This window comes from Tiliqua scincoides, chromosome 4 (assembly GCF_035046505.1).
Source record: "Tiliqua scincoides isolate rTilSci1 chromosome 4, rTilSci1.hap2, whole genome shotgun sequence".
NCBI lineage: Eukaryota > Metazoa > Chordata > Lepidosauria > Squamata > Scincidae > Tiliqua > Tiliqua scincoides.
This window is the reverse complement of record NC_089824.1, coordinates 222,025,123-222,045,208: the sequence shown is the minus strand read 5'-3', so window position 1 is coordinate 222,045,208 and position 20,086 is coordinate 222,025,123. Positions and strand designations below refer to the sequence as shown.

At 49.3% G+C, this 20,086-nt stretch overlaps 1 protein-coding gene across 1 annotated transcript; it reads left to right on the top strand.

Moving 5' to 3' along the window:
- Window positions 1–289: 289 nt before the first annotated feature.
- Window positions 290–17,889, top strand: DUSP15 (dual specificity phosphatase 15). The gene is made up of 7 exons (XM_066623705.1): window positions 290–933; window positions 3,072–3,105; window positions 7,159–7,241; window positions 7,668–7,717; window positions 11,185–11,259; window positions 12,739–12,913; window positions 15,607–17,889. The coding sequence occupies exons 1-7, from the start codon at window positions 913–915 to the stop codon at window positions 15,820–15,822; spliced, it is 654 nt and encodes a 217-aa protein (XP_066479802.1). The 5' UTR covers window positions 290–912; the 3' UTR covers window positions 15,823–17,889.
- Window positions 17,890–20,086: the final 2,197 nt, after the last annotated feature.

Here is a 20,086-nt window from a genome sequence, read left to right as displayed (position 1 = left end):
TAGTGCTTTGCACCCCCTCTAGCTACGCCACTGCTCAGTAGTAGTATGAGTATTCCTACATCTCGGTGCCGACTGCCATCAAGTTGTCTTGCTGCCCGTCCCAGGTGGCTGTGTGCTTGTGGATTCTATTTTTGTGGAAGTGACATCCAAGGATGTAACCAGAGCTGCTGCAGCCCTGTGCTTGTACATTCCACTCCGGGAACATTGTATTCCCTGGGCCTCCCACTCTCAGGCTGCACGCTCACTTGGATGAGTCACGGGTTTCCAGCACCAGAAAGGGGCCAGCTGCCTTCTGCTCCTACATGTGACGTTAGAGGCCTGCCTTTTTCACCCTGTTATTCTGCAGCATGTGCCAGGACATCTCCCCCAGAATTCAGGTATGTCCCCGGAACTGGCCGGGTCATGCCCCTGTGAGCTGCACAGAGTCAGGAGGCACATCCATTGTCAAGCCTTGACAGCCCAGCTTGTCACACAGCCAGGAAGACAAAAGGTTTTGTTCTCCTCTGAACACTGGGGCTCTGTGGTGGAGCAGCCGCAGCAGCAGCACTGCCTAGCCTTGGCACACCCACCCGATTGCAAAAGAGGTGGAGTTTTTCCTCTGCTGTCAGCCTGCCAGAAACAGTCCAGGACCAGGAAAAGCCACTTCTGGGAGTAGCTTCTTTGCCATCTTGGAGGAAAAGATCGTTTCCCAGGCCAGGAGAAATTCTGGCACCCGTCAGCGGCAGAGACTGATTCCTCCCCATGAGACACACTCCTGCCACAAGGAGGTCTCTTTTAAGTGCCAGCCCAACAGGTGGAGGGTGAGAAGTATAAATCTCTGACCCTGCCTGATGCCCTCTTGCTGAGTAGTGTGAAGAAGAAGGTGGACACCTGGCGCACAGGGAAACCTGCTTCTGTCGGTCGCTTCCAGCCATGGGCAATGGCATGAACAAGGTATGGTTTATGCTGGGGATGTGGCCAAGGAAACTGTCATATCAAAGAATGCTGTTGTATCTGTGTGCATGGTGTGGAAGAGGTTTCTTAAGAGGGCCGAAGATGTCCCCAACACGCTTCACAATGTTCCCAGAGGGAACACAATACCTCTGGGTGCAGGTTCACCCTTCAGTGCACTTGACCCGTCCTAGCGTGCCTGTGATCAGAGTGGCTGAAGCAGAGCAAAACAAAGGCAGTTCCCACCTGTTTGGGGAATGTTGACGGACATAGGGAAAGCATTTAAAACAGGGCTGGTGGGCGTTCGTATGGAGCCAGGGAATGGTCCTTATTCCCAATAGATTAATCCAGAACAGAAAGGTCCAGCTGAGTGTCTGCACTCACACTTCCTGGCTCAGTCCTTCCACACACCTGTTCCTGAAGGCTCCAAACCATCCAGGCTTCCAAGAGCTGCCCAAACACAGAGTGTGTGAGAGACCCCGGACTCCAAGTTACACATCTAGAGGGGACAGCAGCAGCAACATCCTGGTCAAAAAGCTGCAGCCGGCAGGATGCAGCCCTAGGCATCACCACCCAGTGGCAAGGAAACCTTGAAGAGCACCCCCAAACCACAGCCTACTCCTTTAGGGTAAGTCTGACCTGTCCAGAGAAGGCAATACCCCAAATTACTTGTCCTGGTAGCTATCATCCCCTCTCTCCCATCAGGGTGTGTCTAACTACAGACTTACACTGGTTTGATAGGCATTCCCTCCCCTATAAGACAACTCGATGGCAATCGGCACCGAGAAGTAGGAATACTCATACTACTAAGCCATCAACCTAGAACAACATTTCTCAAACTGTGGGTCGTGACCCACTAGGTGGGTCGTAAACTGGTTCCAGGTGGGTTTCCATTCATGTCAATATTTTATTTTTAATCTGCTAGACTTTCTGCTATTGTGGCATGTGACTGCATTTGGGGAGATCTGTATTTTTAACAGGCTACTACATATATGCTTTTGTCAATGATAGTAAATGGGACTTATTCCTGGGTAAGTGTGGATAGGATTGCAGCCAGGGATTGTTAAAAATTTTCCAGCTCAATGATGTCACTTCTGTTCATGACTTCTGGTGGGTCCTGACAGATTGTCATTCCAAAAAGCGGGTCCCGGTACTAAAAGTTTGAGAACCACTGGCCTAGAGGGATCTGTACTAGGGATTCATAGCACCCTCACCAAAAGACAACGCCCAAGATTCTCTGGAGGAAGCCGTGTTGTTAACCCCATGTTGTGATGGCCAAGTGGAAGGGGCCCTTCATCGGGCATACTCCTCCCTCCCCCCAACTCAGTTTTATTCCATAATAACGTGGCAGTAACTGCTGCCACCACCAGGACTAAAACTGGATGCAGAGGCTGTCTTAGAGATTCTTCCTCACCCAGCTGGAGCCCCAGATTCCAAGGGGGCTGTCAGAAGCCAATAGGGCAGTATAGGGCCAGCTATCAGAGGGACAAGGCAACATGTGCTCCAGTGCTGCCAGCTGGTTACAGGTGCAGTCATGAGTGCAGAGAGAGCCACTAGTGCCAGACAGATAGGACTGCACATCGCAGAGGTCGGGTGTCTCCACTTCCTGCGCAATGCACCCGATGCTCTTGCTCAGAAAATAGCAGCTTCCAGGTGGGAACGGGAAGCTCAAGGCTGTGTGTTGCTCTGGCCTTTTCTGTCTCACGATATGCTTTTTTGGGACACTCCCACACTGATGCTGGCTGTGCAAACTGCATGGCCACATTGAGTTCTCAGCCCCACCTGGTCAGCTGTGTGGATGGATGAAGATTCAGGTTTAAAACCCAATTAAATAAGAAAAGAGTTCTTGTAATTTTGGCAAAGGTGGGAAAAGGGAACTCTCAAAAGGAAAGGGTGGGAGGCAGCAGGGAGGAAGGACGTAAAGGGGAAATTGGCCCATTGGTGGGCCACTGTGACATACAGGAAGCTGGACTAGAGGGACCGATGGCCTGATCCAACTGGGCTCTTCTTATGTTCGTATGCCCTGTGCTGGGGAGGAGAAGTGGAAAGAGCTCATCTTGTCCGGGTTGCCCCTGTTGGCTAAAACTTCCTGGAGACCTGGGAACTGCAGCTCACCGGAACATTCCTTTTGTGCCTCACAGATTCTTCCTGGACTTTACCTGGGGAACTTCATTGGTGAGTAAACAAATCCCACAGAGATCCAGTGAGAAATATGGACCTGCACAGTAGGGCCTGGCACCTGTCTGGGCCCAGCACCTGTGTCTTTCATAGATGTGTGGGTAGGTAGAAATGTGCCAGATGCCGCTTTTCCTATGGCTGTATTTCCCCGGCAGGGAACATTTCACCTGTTGCACTTCTGCCTGCCATGCAAGGGTTAAAAGCACTAGAGCTAGACCAGAAAAAATGGCAGTCCCACATGAGTACCTGCTCTAACCTGTCTGGGGAGGGGATCAGTTGCTCATGTGCAGCTCTTGGCACCCTGCCCTGTAAATGTTACCTGGTAGTCGGGGCAGCAGCCTTCCTCTCCTGCAGGCACACTTACAATTTGCTGGCCTCAGCGTTTGTTTGGAAAGAATGTCAAGGGTGTCATGGGAAAAAACAAAACAAAAACAGCCTTGGATCCCTGCCAGCCGCCTCTCCTCTGCCTGAAGTAAAGACCTGGGCATTCATCCATCTGGAACTGTTTAAGAATGTTGCATTTTCCCACTCACATTTTGAAAACATGCACACAGAAGCAGCCAAAATGCAAGAATGAGTGAAAAGTAGCAGGTTGGAGGGGATAAAAGGACAGGCACACCCTGGTGTCCATGTGGATGCATGCACATTACCCCCAGCAAGTGCTGGGGGGGGGGAGGATTCTTCCCTTAGTGTCACTGAAGGAAGAGCACATTTATTCCACCCTTCTTGTCACCATACTCAGCAGCGGACTGGTGAAAGGAGAGGCCCAGACACTCAGGGGCTTGTCACAGGACTCTGCCTTGGGGTCTGCCTGCCCTAGTGCTGACCCTGCTCATACCCACAAGCTGATCAGTGCCCACATACTGTATTGCTGCCCATCGGTCCACCAGATGCTGCCGGTTTCAAGGGAAGAACCTTGCAAGTCTGGTCCCACTTCCTCCTCTGGCAGTTTTCAACCCATCTTGCAGGGTCTCTCAGTCAGAAGGTCAGCCATAGTGGGCATTGCCCACTGGTAGATAATGGTGGGAGGGGACATAGGTGGCACATTTTGCTTGCAGAAGGTCCCCGTTTCAACCCCTGGCATTTCCCATAACCTGGGTCCAGTACCAGGGAACAGGAAGGAACGAGATCTGCCGGAGACGCCAAAGAGCCACTGCCAGTCCAAGCAGGTAGCCTTGGGCTGGTTGGAGTAAAGGTCTGACTCGCCAGAAGGCAGCTTGTGAGGCTAATGAGCTTCCCTGTTGAAGGGCAGTTCTCCCACCACTGATCTTCTCTGGCAAGGCACAGCACCAGAGGGTGTAAAATAGCAGGCGCTGAGGCACCAGTGTAAACTGCCCCGTAGATGTGTCCTTTGCAGTTCCCCAAAGGTCCTCAGTAGACCAATGGACATGGAGAGGATAGAAAGCTTGAAGACAAATGACCTGTTCCCTGGGCCACCAGGGCCACCGGCTGGAGGAAGGAAATGCCGGAAGTTCTTCAAGCTAGGATGCGGACACCATTGTCCTCTTGAGCAGGGAAGTCGAGATCTCAGACGGCCAGCCTTCTCTCAGCAAGGAAGCCATCCGTCTCTTGCTATTCCAGGCCGATTGCTGGACTCCCTGTTGCTCCTTCTGCTTCCTTTTCCTCCAGTCATGGAGGTGGCTGGCACTTCAAGTGCTCAGTCCTCAGCGCCAGACAGTGGGGAACAGGAGGCTGTGCAGGATGGAGCATTGGGAGGGCAGGAGCAAGGTGGCCTCAGACCTCAGCACCACAGGCAGCTTCTCGCTCTCTGTGGTTGTGTCATTAAATATTGACACCCTTCCATTAGCATCCAAAGTATCTCCATGTTGCAACTCTTTCGCTTGCTTGATGGTTCGCAATCCTCCCCACCCCCGGCCCTCGCTCCAGGGCTACTGCAAGCCTTCGCACGCAATCGCCTGCCTGGTGCCCTCTGAAGCACCAGCTGCTGAAATCAGCTCAGGGGCACCCTGCACCCTCCTCAGTGCCCATTTGCAACCTGCCGTGTGTGGTGTTGAATCTGAGATGTATTGAGGGCAGCTGTGGGGGTGACAGACACAGCTAATCCACAGGGGACTGGGAAGTGCTCCTTTGCAAGCCCCAGTGAAGTGAATGGGAACTAGCCCAACTGCCATCTATACCACTGCACAGTGCAGCAATGTTTATGGGTGTAGCAATGGGAGATCCGACAATGCCCAATTTAGGAACTGCATCCTCAGCTTCCTCTATAACAGGGGTGCCCAAACGGCCCTCAGGGAGCCCCCAGTCTCTAATGAGCCTCTGGCCCTCCGGAGATTTGTTGGAGCCCACACTGGCCGGACACAATTGCTGTCAGCATGAGGGCGACTGTTTGACCTCTCGTGTGAGCTGTGGGTTGAGGGCTCCCTCCACTGCTTGTTGTTTCATGTCTGCGATGCAACAGCAGCAGCAAAGGAAAGGCCAGCCTTGCTTTGTGCAAGGCCTTTTATAGGCCTTGAGCTATTGCAAGACCTTCATTCAATCATATAAGTTCATCTTTAATATATTCATCTATGTAAATCTATGTAAATTTATTCAAATTTTAAATGTAAATTAATTCTTTTTTCCCCCCGACATAGCGTCAGAGAGATGATGTGGCCCTCCTGCCAAAAACTTTGGACACCCCTGCTCTATAACAACAGGGGTTGACAACATTTTCAGTCAAAGGGGTCAGTCGTTCAATGGTGATGTCATCACTGAACTTCTGGGTTGCCAAGCTCCATGAAGCAGCTGCATGGGGCTCAGTTTGGGAGGTGAAGCCTCTAGCCCAATTTGTCACGCATCAGACAGGGAATGACAGAGCCACCTGCCCAGGCTTATGGATTCTCTGTCCATCACATAGCAAATTGGGTGGGAGGCTTTGCTCCCCCAAGCCAAGTTCCATCTGGGCCAGATGACTTTAGATGGTGGGTCAGATCCAGCCTGTGGGCTGTAGGTTGCCAATCCCTTCTCTACAGCATAACAAGAGATCCCTGAGGTGCACCTCTTGAAAAATGTAATGGAACTTCTGGGGTCCTATCTCCTAAAACCATAGAATGCCACGAAATGAAGAACAGACAGCACAGTTCTTCATTCTGACAGCCCTATACTGACATAGTGTTTTCTCAGAAGCAGATCCCATTGAGGTCAATGGAGGATGGCTTCAAAATAAGTGTGCATAGGGCTACAGCCTTTCACCTGGGGGCTGGCGATAAGAATAGGCCCTCATTTTAGTTGTACTTGTCGTAAGAGGCGACTAAACAGCCACCGGGTAGATGGGACTCGTCAGCCTGGGAAGGCAGCTCATCTGAGAGAAGGAAAACTCTGATCCCAAACCTCCACTGCCTTGTGGCTACATCCAGTTATGGAAAAGGCTTCAGGAGTCAACCTCGAGGCAAAATCCGGAGCCGGAATCCCTGAGGCAGTTCATGGCTGAACACAGTCACGTTCTGGCAACTCCTGCGACGCCGCTGGAACCAACCGTATTGGCCTCTGCCTTTCCATTGGACCATTTCAGCCCTGGGGGGGGGAGCAGCAACTGTTACCCTGCACATGCTGGATCTCATCTGATCTCAGAAGCTAAGCAGGGTCAGGCCTGGTCAGTACTTGGATGGGAGGCTGCCTGGGAATACCGGGTGCTGTAGGCGTATACCATAGTCTTTCGAGACTGAAGGTTGCCAACCAACCAGAGGAGGGATTTGCTGCATGGGTGGTAACATTCTATCCTCCATATCTACTTTACCCAGGCTTCGTGCACTGGAGATGACACTGTTCCGGAACCACTATTCAGAGCGCAATACCATAGTCTTCCGAGACTGAAGGATGCTAACTAGGCCTAGTGCACCAATTGAGAGCATCAATCAAGAGCAAGTCTCCCAGTTCAAATTTTACCTCGCTGGGTAGTTTTAAGACAGGACCACTGTTCTTCTCCCCCTGCCTGCCCCCTCCCCACACATACAGCTAACCATCCATGGGAGCGATAGGTAATGAATAAGACAGGATGGAAATGCTATAATCCTTTGCATGTCTCTCCCCCCCCCCCCTGCTTCCTTCTAGATGCCAAAGATCTGGATCAGCTGAGGCAGCACAGCATTACTCACATTGTCTCCATCCATGAATCCCCCCAGCCATTTATTCCGGTAAGGACAGGATGGGCCTGCCACAAGTGGCAGCCGACTCAAATAGCAGATTTTGGGTATTATTTTGGCACTAATAACAGATTTTGGGAGGAGGCAGGGTGGGAGACATCACTGATGAATGGGCAGCCTACAGGAAAGTTCTCTAGTGCAACTTCCTTGAGTGATGGGGAGCTGCGCAAGAATACTTGATAGTTATGCAAGGGAAGGGACAACAGGGATCTCTTGCAGAGCATTCAAAACAGCCTCACAGGGTACGTACAGTGCCCTGAGGCCTTTGGGGAAGTTACCACAGCTTCATCTGTTTCAAGTGGGTTGGAAGTGTCATTTGGGCCTGGAATTGACCACAAGTCTTTTGCAGTGTGTGTTTCTGGTTCTTGGGGACTGCAGTGGAGAGATTTATTTCAACCTATGCCTGTGCTTTTTTAGGGAATTGCTTATCTTCGCATCACCCTGCCAGACATGCCAGAGGCAAACATGTAAGTATCAATTGGGAAGAAGCCGGGGCACGATTCACTTATTTCTTTAGAGCAATGCAAGAAGTGTGAAGATTTGCATTAAATATTTAGAAGGAACTCATAAGTGTAGGTAGAGACCAGTTGGGGAGAAGTTGTCTAGCTAGAGCTACAGTCCCCCTTTGTTCCTCCTCCAATTTCTGAGTAGTTTGGAGCTGGGGGAGTATAGAAACTCCATTGCCCTGGAAACACACTGGACAGCCAGAATATATGGACAGATTGGGGAACAGGATGTATGGAAGGAAATTCAGCCATAGCACGGCCCTGTGTCCCCCTCCAAATACATCTGCATAGATGGTGAGGAACAAAAGAACTGTTGTTTCATAAGAACATCAGAACAGGGCATGAGAAGCAACAGGAGAGGGAGACCACCGGTTAAAATTTCTGCAGGTCAAGTGGCTGTTTAATGCTGCAGGCCAAGCTACAGTGAACAGCTGAAAACTCGAGAACTCTAAAGGGCTCAGCCACTCCAGCCTCGTCTTTCTTTCTTGGAAGTGAGAGACCCTGAGAAGCAGGCAGGAGGGAGTGATTTCTGCTCTTGCTAGAATTGCCACCATGTCCTGGGGACTCTTTCGTGTGCTTTAAACAGTGACGTGAAAGGGACACCACTTTCTGTATCTTCACACTGGGGAAAGCAGCATCTATTTGATTTCTGCCAGCCATGTAGCATTTACAGCTGGAGTTGGTTCCACATAGGAGCCAGACACCATGCCAAGGTGTGACAATAATAACACATGCACATTTGATACACGTGTGCAAACCTTCCAACTAGGCCATAGAGCAAAAAGAAAAAGAGGTGCGGCATGGCACAAAGAGGCACATGCCCAGACACAGGATGATGCTCAAAGGAAGCTTCTGCCCTTGGTCTGTCCACTGTAAGCCTTACAGAGACTGAATTACAGACTTGAATTCTTTTCTAGGACCACCATGGGCCAGGTGGATATACTGTATCTTTGTGGGATTATGGACCAGATTATTTCCACGGGTGGGCCAGATACAGCCTGCAGGTTGTAGGTTGCCTGCCCTTGATTTAAACTGTGGCATTCTAATCTCTGACAGCTGCACACAGATGTGGATTCCTTGCAGGTTCTGGAATCTGGCAGAAATTAATGCCTCGCATATTACCGTAAGGGCCAAATTCTATCCAGCTTTCCAGCACAGATGCAGCCATGCGAAAAGGGTGTGCGAAGCATCCTGCGGTGGGGGGGGGGAGCCACAGAGGCCTCCTCAAGATAGGGGAACATTTGTTTTCTTTGGGGCTGCATTGCTGCTGTTTTGGTGCTGGAAATTTGGATAGGATTGGACCCTTAGCTACTTGGAGAGGGACAACTGGATTGAAATCGAATTGCATAGCAGAATTTCAGTTTTAAAAACTTTCAGTGTGTGTTTGTGTGGGAGGGCTAACTTTTTGTGACGGAGGTCCAATAAGTAAAAGCTGCCCAACAGGCCAAAATTAATACGGCAAAGCTTTCAGCACAGAGATGCAGGTTGGGAAGTTTTACCTCTGGGAGCTCTGTCAGAAAAGAGATACCAACTTGGTGTGAGTGTAGCACAAGTTTGTGCATAACCAGTGGCATAGCTAAGGGGGTGCAGGGGGTAGCAGTTGCACTGGGCATCAAGCTTTAGGGGGGGCAACAAGCTGAACTTGACACTAGTGACCAAAATTGTGAAAATCTTGGTATGCAAGAATAATACCATCATGTTATATATCATTGGAAAGGTAGTTTAATGCTGAATGCAATGAAAGAAACTGCATTGGAATATCTGTATCCTATCAAAGGTTATGGCCAATTAACCAGAAAATGAAAATGCAACAAAAAGTGGATTTTCTTAACTCAAAACTGACCTATGAGACTGATTATTCTGAGAGCCAATGACATGTTATTATGTTATTGATATGTTATTGACATATTATCATGATACAGCATGAAACCAATAAGGAGTTAATATGAATCAGCTCTCATTTCCAGATATCATAATACAGTTACCCCTGCTATCTGGGTAAAAAGGCACTTTTTCAAGTGGTGCCCCTCTTAATAACCATCCCTCCTCACCCAGGGGCACACTTTTTATTTATTTAATTTATTTAATTTGATTTTGTTGGGGGGGGCGCTACAAATGTTCTCTGACCCCCGGTAGCAGATAGATGCCTTAGCTATACCACTGACTGGGGGAAGGCACCAGAGCAAGTGGGTGGCAAGCTGCTGGGGGGAGGAGGTGGGTTCCTCCCAATTTTCACTTTTTTAAAAGCCCGGTTGTGACGTCACTTCCGGGGCAGCATTTTGAGCTTGGCACCGAGCTACACAATCATTAGCTATGCCACTGTGCATAACTGTTACATATTCAGGTTATTTCTCCTCGTACCCGTTTCAGAACGGAGAGTAGTGCTTTAAGGAATGTGTGTAACCCAGTCGGCCTCTTGCTCCAATACATGCTGTGTCCAAATGAAGAAGTTAATTTATATAATCCATTTTCTGGGAGCCCTATTGAGTGAGCCTCATTCTCTGTGTGGCCTTTGGGCTCTGCCACTTCAGCTGTGTTTTCTGATGTACGGCCCCGAAGCCTTGAGGTCTGCAGCAGGAAACACCCACAAAGCTGTGGTTTGCCAATGTCTGAGCCTAAAATTGTCCATAAGAGACAGGACGTGGCGTCACAACTCTGGTGTTATTTTTTGAAGCCACAGTATACAATCAATGACAATGAAGAAAATTCTGTCTCATTTACAGTCTAGAACCAACTATAACATTGAAACCTAACACTAATGTAAAATACGTCACGAGGAAAGTTTTTCTAAGGCTGGAAAGAAGGTAGCTCCTTCTCTCTCATGTTGCAGAGAGGGCTGTTGAAATGAAACAGAAAGATTTCTCTTGACCTAGTGCCATCATAAGGGGGGGTGACTGGGACAGGCCTTCCCGGTGATGCCTCCAAACAGGGGTGCACCACCACATCACCCTTTGGCGATCTTCAGGCAGCTTGATACCCAGCCACTGCGCACTCTCACTGTTGACTGTGTTTTTGGTGCTCACTGGCAAGAGCTTGCAGCGGCTGGGCCTGAAGTGGCCCCAAGATTGCCAAAGGGAGGCAGGCTTTCCCATTTAAATCAATGTGTGGGCCTGGAAGGGGGGTGACATCATTACATCACTCCCCCCCCCAAACTTCTGGGGTGTGGAGTGCCTTCAGGTAAGTGCCGGCACCCAGGTGCAACCTACCTCAGGGACGCCTCCTTCCTGACAAAGCATGAGTGTCACATGTGGTTTCCCCTACTCAATGGCAGCGGCTCGAATGCTCTGCTTGAGTCTGAAATGCTGTTCTGTGTACGAGTTGCACATGATCTCACATGTGTGACTGCACGGAAGGCCAAGAACATGAGATTCACAATCACGGCTTCTTTGCCTTGAATGTTCTGTTCTGCTTTGCTTCCATCCCTCCAGCAAGAAGCACTTTAAAGAATGCATTCATTTTATCCACTCCTGCCGCCTGCGGGGAGGAAACTGCCTCGTTCATTGGTACGTCGACTTATGGTGGTAGCAAAGAGGGGAGGGCAGGAAGGCAAATGCATGTTGAGCCATTCAGAGGACTGGAGGAGTGCTCAGGTGCCACGATACAGGCTGCAACAATGGTTGTGAGAGTTCAGGCCTGAGGGAGGAATTCAAGGGAGGATGGAGGGAGTGTTGATTCAAACGCCTCTTGGGAAAGCAGTACATGCCCCTATTTCCAAACTCATTGGGCTTCATCCAGTTCACTGCAGGGAAGTGGCATAATAGACAGTGTGTTGGCTCCTTGCCACAAAGGGGAGGAACTATACCAAGCTTTTGTGGCACCTGAAGGGCTTGTGTGTCCCTCCCTGTTCTGTTCAGTCAGAGGCTGAAACCTCCTTTTCCTGACAAAACTCCTATGCCTCTGAAAGTTGCTAAACAGGTAGAAATCCAGTAGGTTCAGCATTTTTTCCTGGCATGGAGATGAAGTCATGGGAGATACATCACCTGTTGAGTTTCTGCTTCTCACAATCTCTATAAATAGCACAGGGGCTCTGCTAGAAAAAAAAATGTAGCTACTGTACTGCAGAAGTTCCTAATTTGGTGCATAGGAACACAACCCTATTATTAATTATTAGTATTAAAATTTATATACTGTAGCATTAAAATTAATATTGTTCAGGCTGACAGGCTGCAGTCAAATAAAACAGTTCATTCTGAATGTTTTGCTTCAACTATGGCAGGCATTCTCAAAGGATAAAATACAGCAAGTTGCTCCTCAAGCTATCTTGTACAATTGGAAGTCCCTGGAGTCAGGGAACCGATACATACAGTACTTCCTTCTTCAGCACATACAGGTTGTTCCAGTTGTACTGGATAGCTTGAGAAGTAACGTGCTCTATTTGATCTTTTGAGAATGTCTACCACAGTTGTAGGTGAAACGGTAGGAAAGATGTCATAAGGTTTCTTGATTAGAGGAGTCTCCATCTAGGGGACTTTACCTAGTGGCTCTTTACCTAGGTAGACAGGTTTAGCTGCCCAGTCAGCAGGTGCCTGCCAGTCTCAGTAGGAAGCTTGGCTACTCCAGCCATGAAGGAAGAACTATGTCCAACTACAGCATAGGGCCACTTGGCGATGGTTTTCCAAATAAGGGCTACCGCAGAAGGATGTACCAGCAGCCTTTAGGGACGTAGAAGTGTCCAGCAGTGTGGAGGAACAGACAAAAAATGCACCTGTGGATGAGCAGACTCTATTTTTATTGCTGATGGAAATTTCACCATCCATGTGCTGTGAAATGTGGGGCCAATGCACAGGGTGTGCTCCCCAGACTGTCTTGAGCGCCAGCCCTTTTCTTTTTAAAACTTAAGCGGTGCACTTGGTTTATGACACCCCTGAAAGAGCGTCCAGTGCCGTTTTGCTGCTGTCCATGTGATCGCATCACAGCAAGGGGGGTTTTGCAAGGAGCTCAAAGGAGGAGGGGGTTCTCACTGCATGTTCACCTGCTTGCAGCCTTGCAGGAGTCTCTCGCAGCACGACCATTGTCCTTGCGTACATCATGGCAGTGACACAGCTGAACTGGCGGGAAGCCCTGGAGGCTGTCAAGGTGGTCCGTCCAGTCGCCAACCCCAACCCTGGATTCCGTCAACAGCTGGAGGAGTATGGGGGCAGCAGGTCTGCCTGGAAGGTGAGAACCAGAGGCTTGTTGCGGGTGGGGAGAGCTCAGCCTGTAATGAATCCAGTATGTGGGGGGAACAAAAAAACCAGAGGGACTTTGCACAGAGTACCCTCTACTCCTTAAGGCAGTGTTTCTCAAACTGTGGATCAGGACCCACTAGGTGGGTCCCCATTCATTTCAATGTGTATTTTATTTTTAATATATTGGTTGGCAACCTTCAGTCTTGAAAGACTGTGGTATAAGCCTACAGCACCTGCTATTCCCAAGCGGTCTCCCATCCAAGTACTAACCAGGCCTGACCCTGCTTAGCTTACGAGATCAGACGAGATCCAGCATGTGCAGGGTAACAGTTGCTACCTTTAGACTTGATGCTACTGTGGTATGTGACTGCATTCGGGGAAATGTTACTGATCTGTACTTTTAACAGGTATGCTTTTAAACGCTTTTATACGCTTTTAACAAGGATAGTCAGTGGAGCTTACTCCCAGATAAGTGTAGATAGGATTTCAGTCTTTAGGATGTTTGGGGAATTGTTTTAAACAGATCAGCAACTGCTTGGAAGGGTTAGGAAGGTTCTTTATTTTAAATAAATGTTTAAACGTATACTTATTGAAAATGTTTAATGTATTTACTTAATTGATTTGATTTTGTCATATGGTAGTGTTAAAAAAATAGAGGTGTCAAAAATTTCCCTGCTTGATGATGTCACTTCCGGCCATGACATCACTTTCAGGTTATCGACATCACTTCTGGTGGGTCCTGACAGATTGTCATTCTAAAAAAATGGGTCCCAGTGTAAGAAGTTTGAAAACCATTGCCTTAGGGAATACTTGGGGGCAAACAGAGGTTCCCGGGCAACTTATACCCCCCCCCCCCAGATAAGATGCTCGAGGCAAGAAGCAGAGAGCAGATTTCAGGCCATGCAAAACAAGATCACGCTTCAAAGAGATTTGCAGCACATGAGTGACCAGACTTGGGGTGGAACTAGGCATGGTCCTGGCAATACTGGGCAACTTTCCCCCTCCTCACTACAGTAAGGGGGTGAAAGTAAGAAACCACATGATGTGACATCATCACCCGCTGAGTTTCCCTGCCCCCATCAGTGGCGGCCACTGGGTAGACACCTGGGATTTGTACGTCGCCTTGTTTCCCCCCATGTAGCTATGAGGGGGTGGGCTGAAAGTAATGTCACTGCTGTCACTGCCCAGAATGGCTCTGATTGCAAGTGGGAGGGGCAGCTTACATGGCACATTACGGTGACTGCAATACTTCCTGTGCCCTACCCCCTGCCCCATAGCTGGTACTGCTGTAAAGCAGTGGTTCTTGACCATTTTGGGCTCACGGGCCCCTCTGAGAATCTGATGAAAGGGCCCCCTCCCCAGAAAAATGCACATAAGCACATTCACACACAAAAAAAACATTTTTGCTCCCTCTTCACAGACACCCCCCCGAAACCCATGCATGGACCCCACCACACACACATAAAGAGGAAGTCTGAACTGTAGACATGCACAAGGACATGCATGTTCATATGATAATGTCATGCCTGTATGCTCTGGAAGTGGGGAGCCTGAGTTGGAGTTGCCCTTCATTATCAGATCTAAAGCTGCAACCCTATGACACTTTCCTGGGAGTTAGCCACACTGATCACAATGGGTAGACATGCGTGGGATCATGCTGTAAGGTTATGAAATCTCCATATCCTTCTACATCAGCCAAGTTCTTCAAGCTGTTTACAATGGCCATGTGCTCTGCAAAGCCCCTGGTGCAAATGTCACCTCAGCTGTACACTAGATGGCCACAGGCAGGTACCTGATTGCTCAGCATCAGCCCTCTTTCATCTGCAAACAGGGAATGTAGAAAGAGCATCATTCTGGCTTGCAGTTGAGAACTGCTAGTGAGGTGGGCTTTGCTGGGATAATGTTATGTGAGTGTCAGGACCGCGGCATCCTGGTCAAATGTGTTCTGGTATTGAAATTTGCATCTGTTCTTTTTGTGTCCTTGAAATTTGTGTCCAAATATAGTTTTGTTGATTTTTTTTGTTTATTAGATGTACTTTTTATTTTTAAAACACAACGATAGGATTAGGGTAAGGTCTGGGATAAGTGGCCTAGGATATATAACATAGGCTTTGTTGCCCAGTTATAGTTTATTAGTTGCCCTTTTACAGTGGGGTGAAAATGACCAGGACACACCCAAAAAACCCCAAACATGAACTTCCAGGGCCGCTAATGTGAAATATGAAATGCTTTGTGAAATGCTTTATGTGAACTGCTTTGAAAGCACTGCATTGAGGCAGAGAACTGTCACATGAGGAATTGCCCAGGGACGTGCAGTGGGTGGGGAGGCAGGTGAGGCACAGTCCTTTGAAAAGCAATGCGCTGCGCAATGTGTGTGGTTTGAGACTGCTTGCGTGCCTCCCACAGTGGCGGTGCTTTTCAAAGGACGTCGGTGGGGAGGCTCTGCCTCACCTGCCTCCCCACCCACTGCACGTCCCTGGAATTGCCCAACTGTGTTCAACCTTATCTGTGTAAGAGGACCAGAATCTGTTTTTCTTAAAACTGCCGGGATTTGGACTCCCACTGTACAAATCAAAGAAGTGAGACAATATATCATATGTCCCTTTTTGTTGGCCACGGATCTGTGTAAGGCCTAGGACTGTCACAGGCCCTATTAACAGTCACCTCTTGTGTCACTGACAGATCCACCGGCAACTGGAGCGCAAGTATGGCGCAGCCCCTTTTGACGATGAGGAGGAGATGAGGGCCCTGCTTCCAGCCAGCAAGAGGCGTGACGTCTCCAGGACTGAAGGGACTTGGCAGGCTCGGGTGCCAAAGAGCAGGGGACCCAAGCAGGCAGACCCCTTCCTTCTGAGGGTAAAGCAGACCTTCTCCTGCCTGCCTGGGTGTCTGAAATGAGGCTTCGAGGGGTATCTGAGAAAGCACAGAGCAAGCCAGACTGGACTGGCCCAGGCCAAAAGAAGGCCCCTGTCCCTGGCTCTTGGAGAGGAAAAGATGTGCTGTTGGATGCTCTGCACGGCCAAGGGAGGAACTGAAGCCTGGGGGAGGAGGCCTCTTCTGTCTCTGATCCTGTCCCCTGCAAAGTAAAAATTACTGTTCCAGGAGGACACTCTCTGAACTTTCAAGAGACCTGTTGGATTCATTCTTTGCCCAGAGAGAGTGGATCATGCCCTCACTTGCGCCATTGGGGGCTGAGTCATCTGCCAGTCAAAGGCTTTCCAAAACAGATTGGGGTGGGGGGGGGAGGAATTTGACAGCCCAGTAAGAACACTTCAGTAACCGCTACACAGAATCAAGAGGGGGAAAATGAAATAAAGAAGAGGAAGCAAAGTGAAGCGAATAGTGCTTGATTCTCCCCATCCAGTGGTACATGTACTAGAGAGATACCCTCCTGCAAAAATAGCAGGAGAACAGAACAGAAAGGGGAACAGAACAGGCATTAGCAAATGGGTCCAGTAGACTCTGGATATGCACGGACTATAACGTTGCACAGAAAGGAACATTTTGGTCTGCATAGTTTGTCCAACTACTGCCCGACCATGAAGGGAGAAGCAGCACCTCAGTGACAACCCATCCATTAGCATCAGTGGCAGACTGCATGGGACCAGAGGGTGTCCTTCACCCCAAGCCTGTCGCCACCATCACCTCCCTACAACCCACACTGGTCTGCTCTCTGCCCTCTAAAAGCAAGTGGAAAGTGGATCCCTTAAGTCTTTAAGCACCCCTTCTTTCCTTGCAAAATGAAGCTGCATTACACCCCCCAACCAGTTCCTGTAGGAGCAGATTGCTCCTGGTGCTCCTCAAACCTTTTTGTCTTTGGTGTGATTCCTGCTCTCTGCTGCCCTTTTCGAATGACCGAAGCACCAGGCCAAGGTTGGTCTGAACGTGACCCACTTCTGCAGCAGGGAGAGGGAAACCGGTTGATGTGCTCGGATTATTTCCTGATGAACCAGCGGTGGTGGTCTATGGGAATGTGGGCGCTTCAGAAGCCTTCTTGGGTTCTCCCGGAATTCACAGCACTCAAGAGACATCACCGGCCCTTCCCCCATGGAGCAAAAATGATGGGTTTGCTGACTCCCTTTCCCAGTGTCTCCGCAGCCCAAACAGCTCTTCTCAAGGGAGTGATCATAACAGACGTGCTGCGCTGATGATCTTGCCGCCCCATCTGCAGCCATCCTGGCCCTTCTGTCTTGCTGCTGAGACTCCTCTCCTTAGCAGGAACAGCCTTCCTGTAATGGACGCACCTTCTTTCCAAGCAAGTGACAGAGTGAGCAGCCGCTGGCCCCAGGTGAGAGTGGGGTTTCGGGCCCTGCCTCACAAACCAGGGCCTGGTGCTGTTTCCCAGCTGAGCTGTGCCCATGACGTGGCTTCCTGTCTGTGACTCGAGAGCCGTTCCAGCCACAGAACTGGAAACGGAAAGCTTCACAGAAAAAGAAAGGGAAAGCGAGAGTTCCTGTGCCAGAGCTCTGCTTCTCCTGATGCCAGGCGGCCCAGATAAGCCTCTTCTACTCCTGGAAGCGCAAAGTCTCTGCTTGTCTCAACTGTGAAATGTGGGCACTTTCAGTTCTGCTTTCTTGGCCTTTCTAGCTTTGAATCGTCATGCCAGGGTTGATTATTTAACCAGTTTGCAAGGGTGGCCACAGATGCAGTCAAATCCTCATCAAGAACTTGAAGCGTGGCTTGATTAGGACTGCAATTGTGAGAGAAAACGGAGGCGTTTTGCTCCCCCTGCCAGGAATGGCTCCAAAGGGAGGGGCCGCTTGCTCGCCCTGCTGAGCCTCCTTGCTGGACTGGGCGCTCCGCTCCCCCGCCAGCTACGCCCCCCCCATATCAGTGACAAGAGAAATGTGGGTATGCGAAAGGTGGAGCAGTTCTTGGTTTTTATTCCTGGGGGAATAACCTGTGGTACCATTTTTTTAAGAAAAGAAAAATGTATTTAAATAAAAATGTGTAAGTGCCAGAAAAGGCATCATTCTGTTTTTGATTATGTGAAGAGAAGGAGAAGGATGCCTGCTTTAAATGGGACGTGGGGCAGAAGGTGTATGTGTACAGGCAGGGGTGAGAGCAGCCCTTATTTCAGAGGAAACTGTGAAGCAATGGAAAAGCGCATCCTTTTTGAACCCAATACAGGGACCTTCTTGGCATCTCTGAATATTTGGCAGTTAGAGGCAATCAGTGGCTGCAATCCTATCCACACTTACCTGGAAGTAAGCCCCACTGACTCTAATGGGACTTACTTCTGAGTAGACATTCATAGGATTGGGCTGTGAGACCCATGACAGTGTCTGTCAGGTCAACTTACACAGGCCAACACACATTTTGCTTCCTTAAACGTTACACCAATTCCTGAGTATATCTGGGGTGCTGATTCCAAAAATGGCATCCGTTTTGCCCTATCACGTCTAGTTTTGGAGACACGGCATAGCCTCTTTAGTGAATGGTTCAAGCAGCTTCCTCATGAGGAAGCCTACACCATGGCTTCCTCATGATAAGACGTGATAGGGCAAAACGGATGCCATTTTTGGAATCAGCACCCCAAATTCATATCAAACCACCAAAAAGTTTGGGAAAAACTTTTCTGACCCTCAATTTTGTAGCCCTGTGTTATTAGCATCTTGGCCCTAAAAGACTGGGGAGGGTGATCTGTGACCTGTCCAAGATCTTGGTCCACACCTAGCCAAGCAGGGAGATGACCCCAGTTGGTGCATCCAGTACTTGGGTGAGAGACCAGGACAAATGTGGAAGATAGGGTATGTGACCCCCACTTTTAATTGCCTGTGGGAATTACCCAGGTCTCTGATTCTCATACAGAAATCTGTCAGAGGAAGGTCCAAACAGGTAGGGATAAAAGAGCCCAAAGAAGGGGGTGGTGGTAAAACACTGACATGTACTGGGCAGTTTGGAGCTTGGCACATGGTTCAGTGTGACCGTGGCTGCTACAGCATGTCCAAAATCCCAGTCTGCCCACTACAGGTATTCATATAGAATATCCAGGATTGTGTCATTTTGGTCTATGTTGTTGTCTAGTGGTATGTCACACCCCAGCTGCTCAGAAGCATCCCTTTCAAGGACACGGAAGGGAGTCTGATATTTGGTGATTCGCGTCCTGGAACGGGCACCCCTCTGGCCCAGCCTACCTGCTTGCCTGCCTGTGCTCAAGCGGCCATATGGAAGCAAGACCCCCTCTCCTCTCCTTGCATTCCACACCTAAGAATATTTCAGGGCAATGATGGAATAGTTGGGCAAGGATCTGGAGAACGTGGTGCCTGCCAGGAAAGGACATGGAAAGGGCTTATGGTTCCTTAGAACTTTGGTTAGTTAGTGGCTCAAAGTTCTTTGGCTCCTACATGCACCATGTGCAGCTCCTGAGTAGGAACTAACATACTCAGCTCACAGGCCTCTGGCTTTAACTGTGCAACTCCAAACCTTTCCTCTCCAAAGATTCAAAAATCAAAAGTGCAATAAAGCCAGATCAATTTATATGTAGAAACCAGTACCCCACAAGTCCTATGTGTTACCACTTCTTTCGTACCAGAATACAAGAGCCTCCAGTGACTTTTGAGCTCCCTCTAGTGGATAATTTCTTCCTCTTCAGGGATGAGGAAGATGCTTTCCCACTGATGTAGCTACCGTAGAGGGGTTGCTAAGTTTTGCAGAGAGCCTCACTGCAGCATACAAGCATCCCCTCCCCTCCCCTCCCCTCCCTAGAGCCATTCTGGGCAGTGGGAGCAAAATGGAGGCACTCACCTCTTCTCTGGATCTTCTCTGGCAAATGGTCCCTCCCCTTTGGAGCAAATGCCTCAGTTTGGCTCCCACTGCCAGGATTGCCTCCAAAGGGGTGGTAGAAGGGCGGTTTGCATGCTGCAGTGAGGCTTCCTGCAACACTTAGTGTTCTGCATCTCCTCTAGCTATGCCACTGACTCTACCTGCACAATTCAGCAGTCTGTCATCTGAGTCTCAATCTGAGGCTGCTGGTCCCACTACCTTTGAAAAATATGAGGGGTGCACTTTTATGAGCCCTCTTGAAGAAATGTTTTTAAAGGTCTCAATAGCAGTAGAGAACCATCACCAAGATGCCACCCAACCACTGCTGGTTCTCTAGTGTATCTCAGATGATGGACATAAGTGAGGCATTTCAAGCCACTTCCCCTTGTGTGCACAC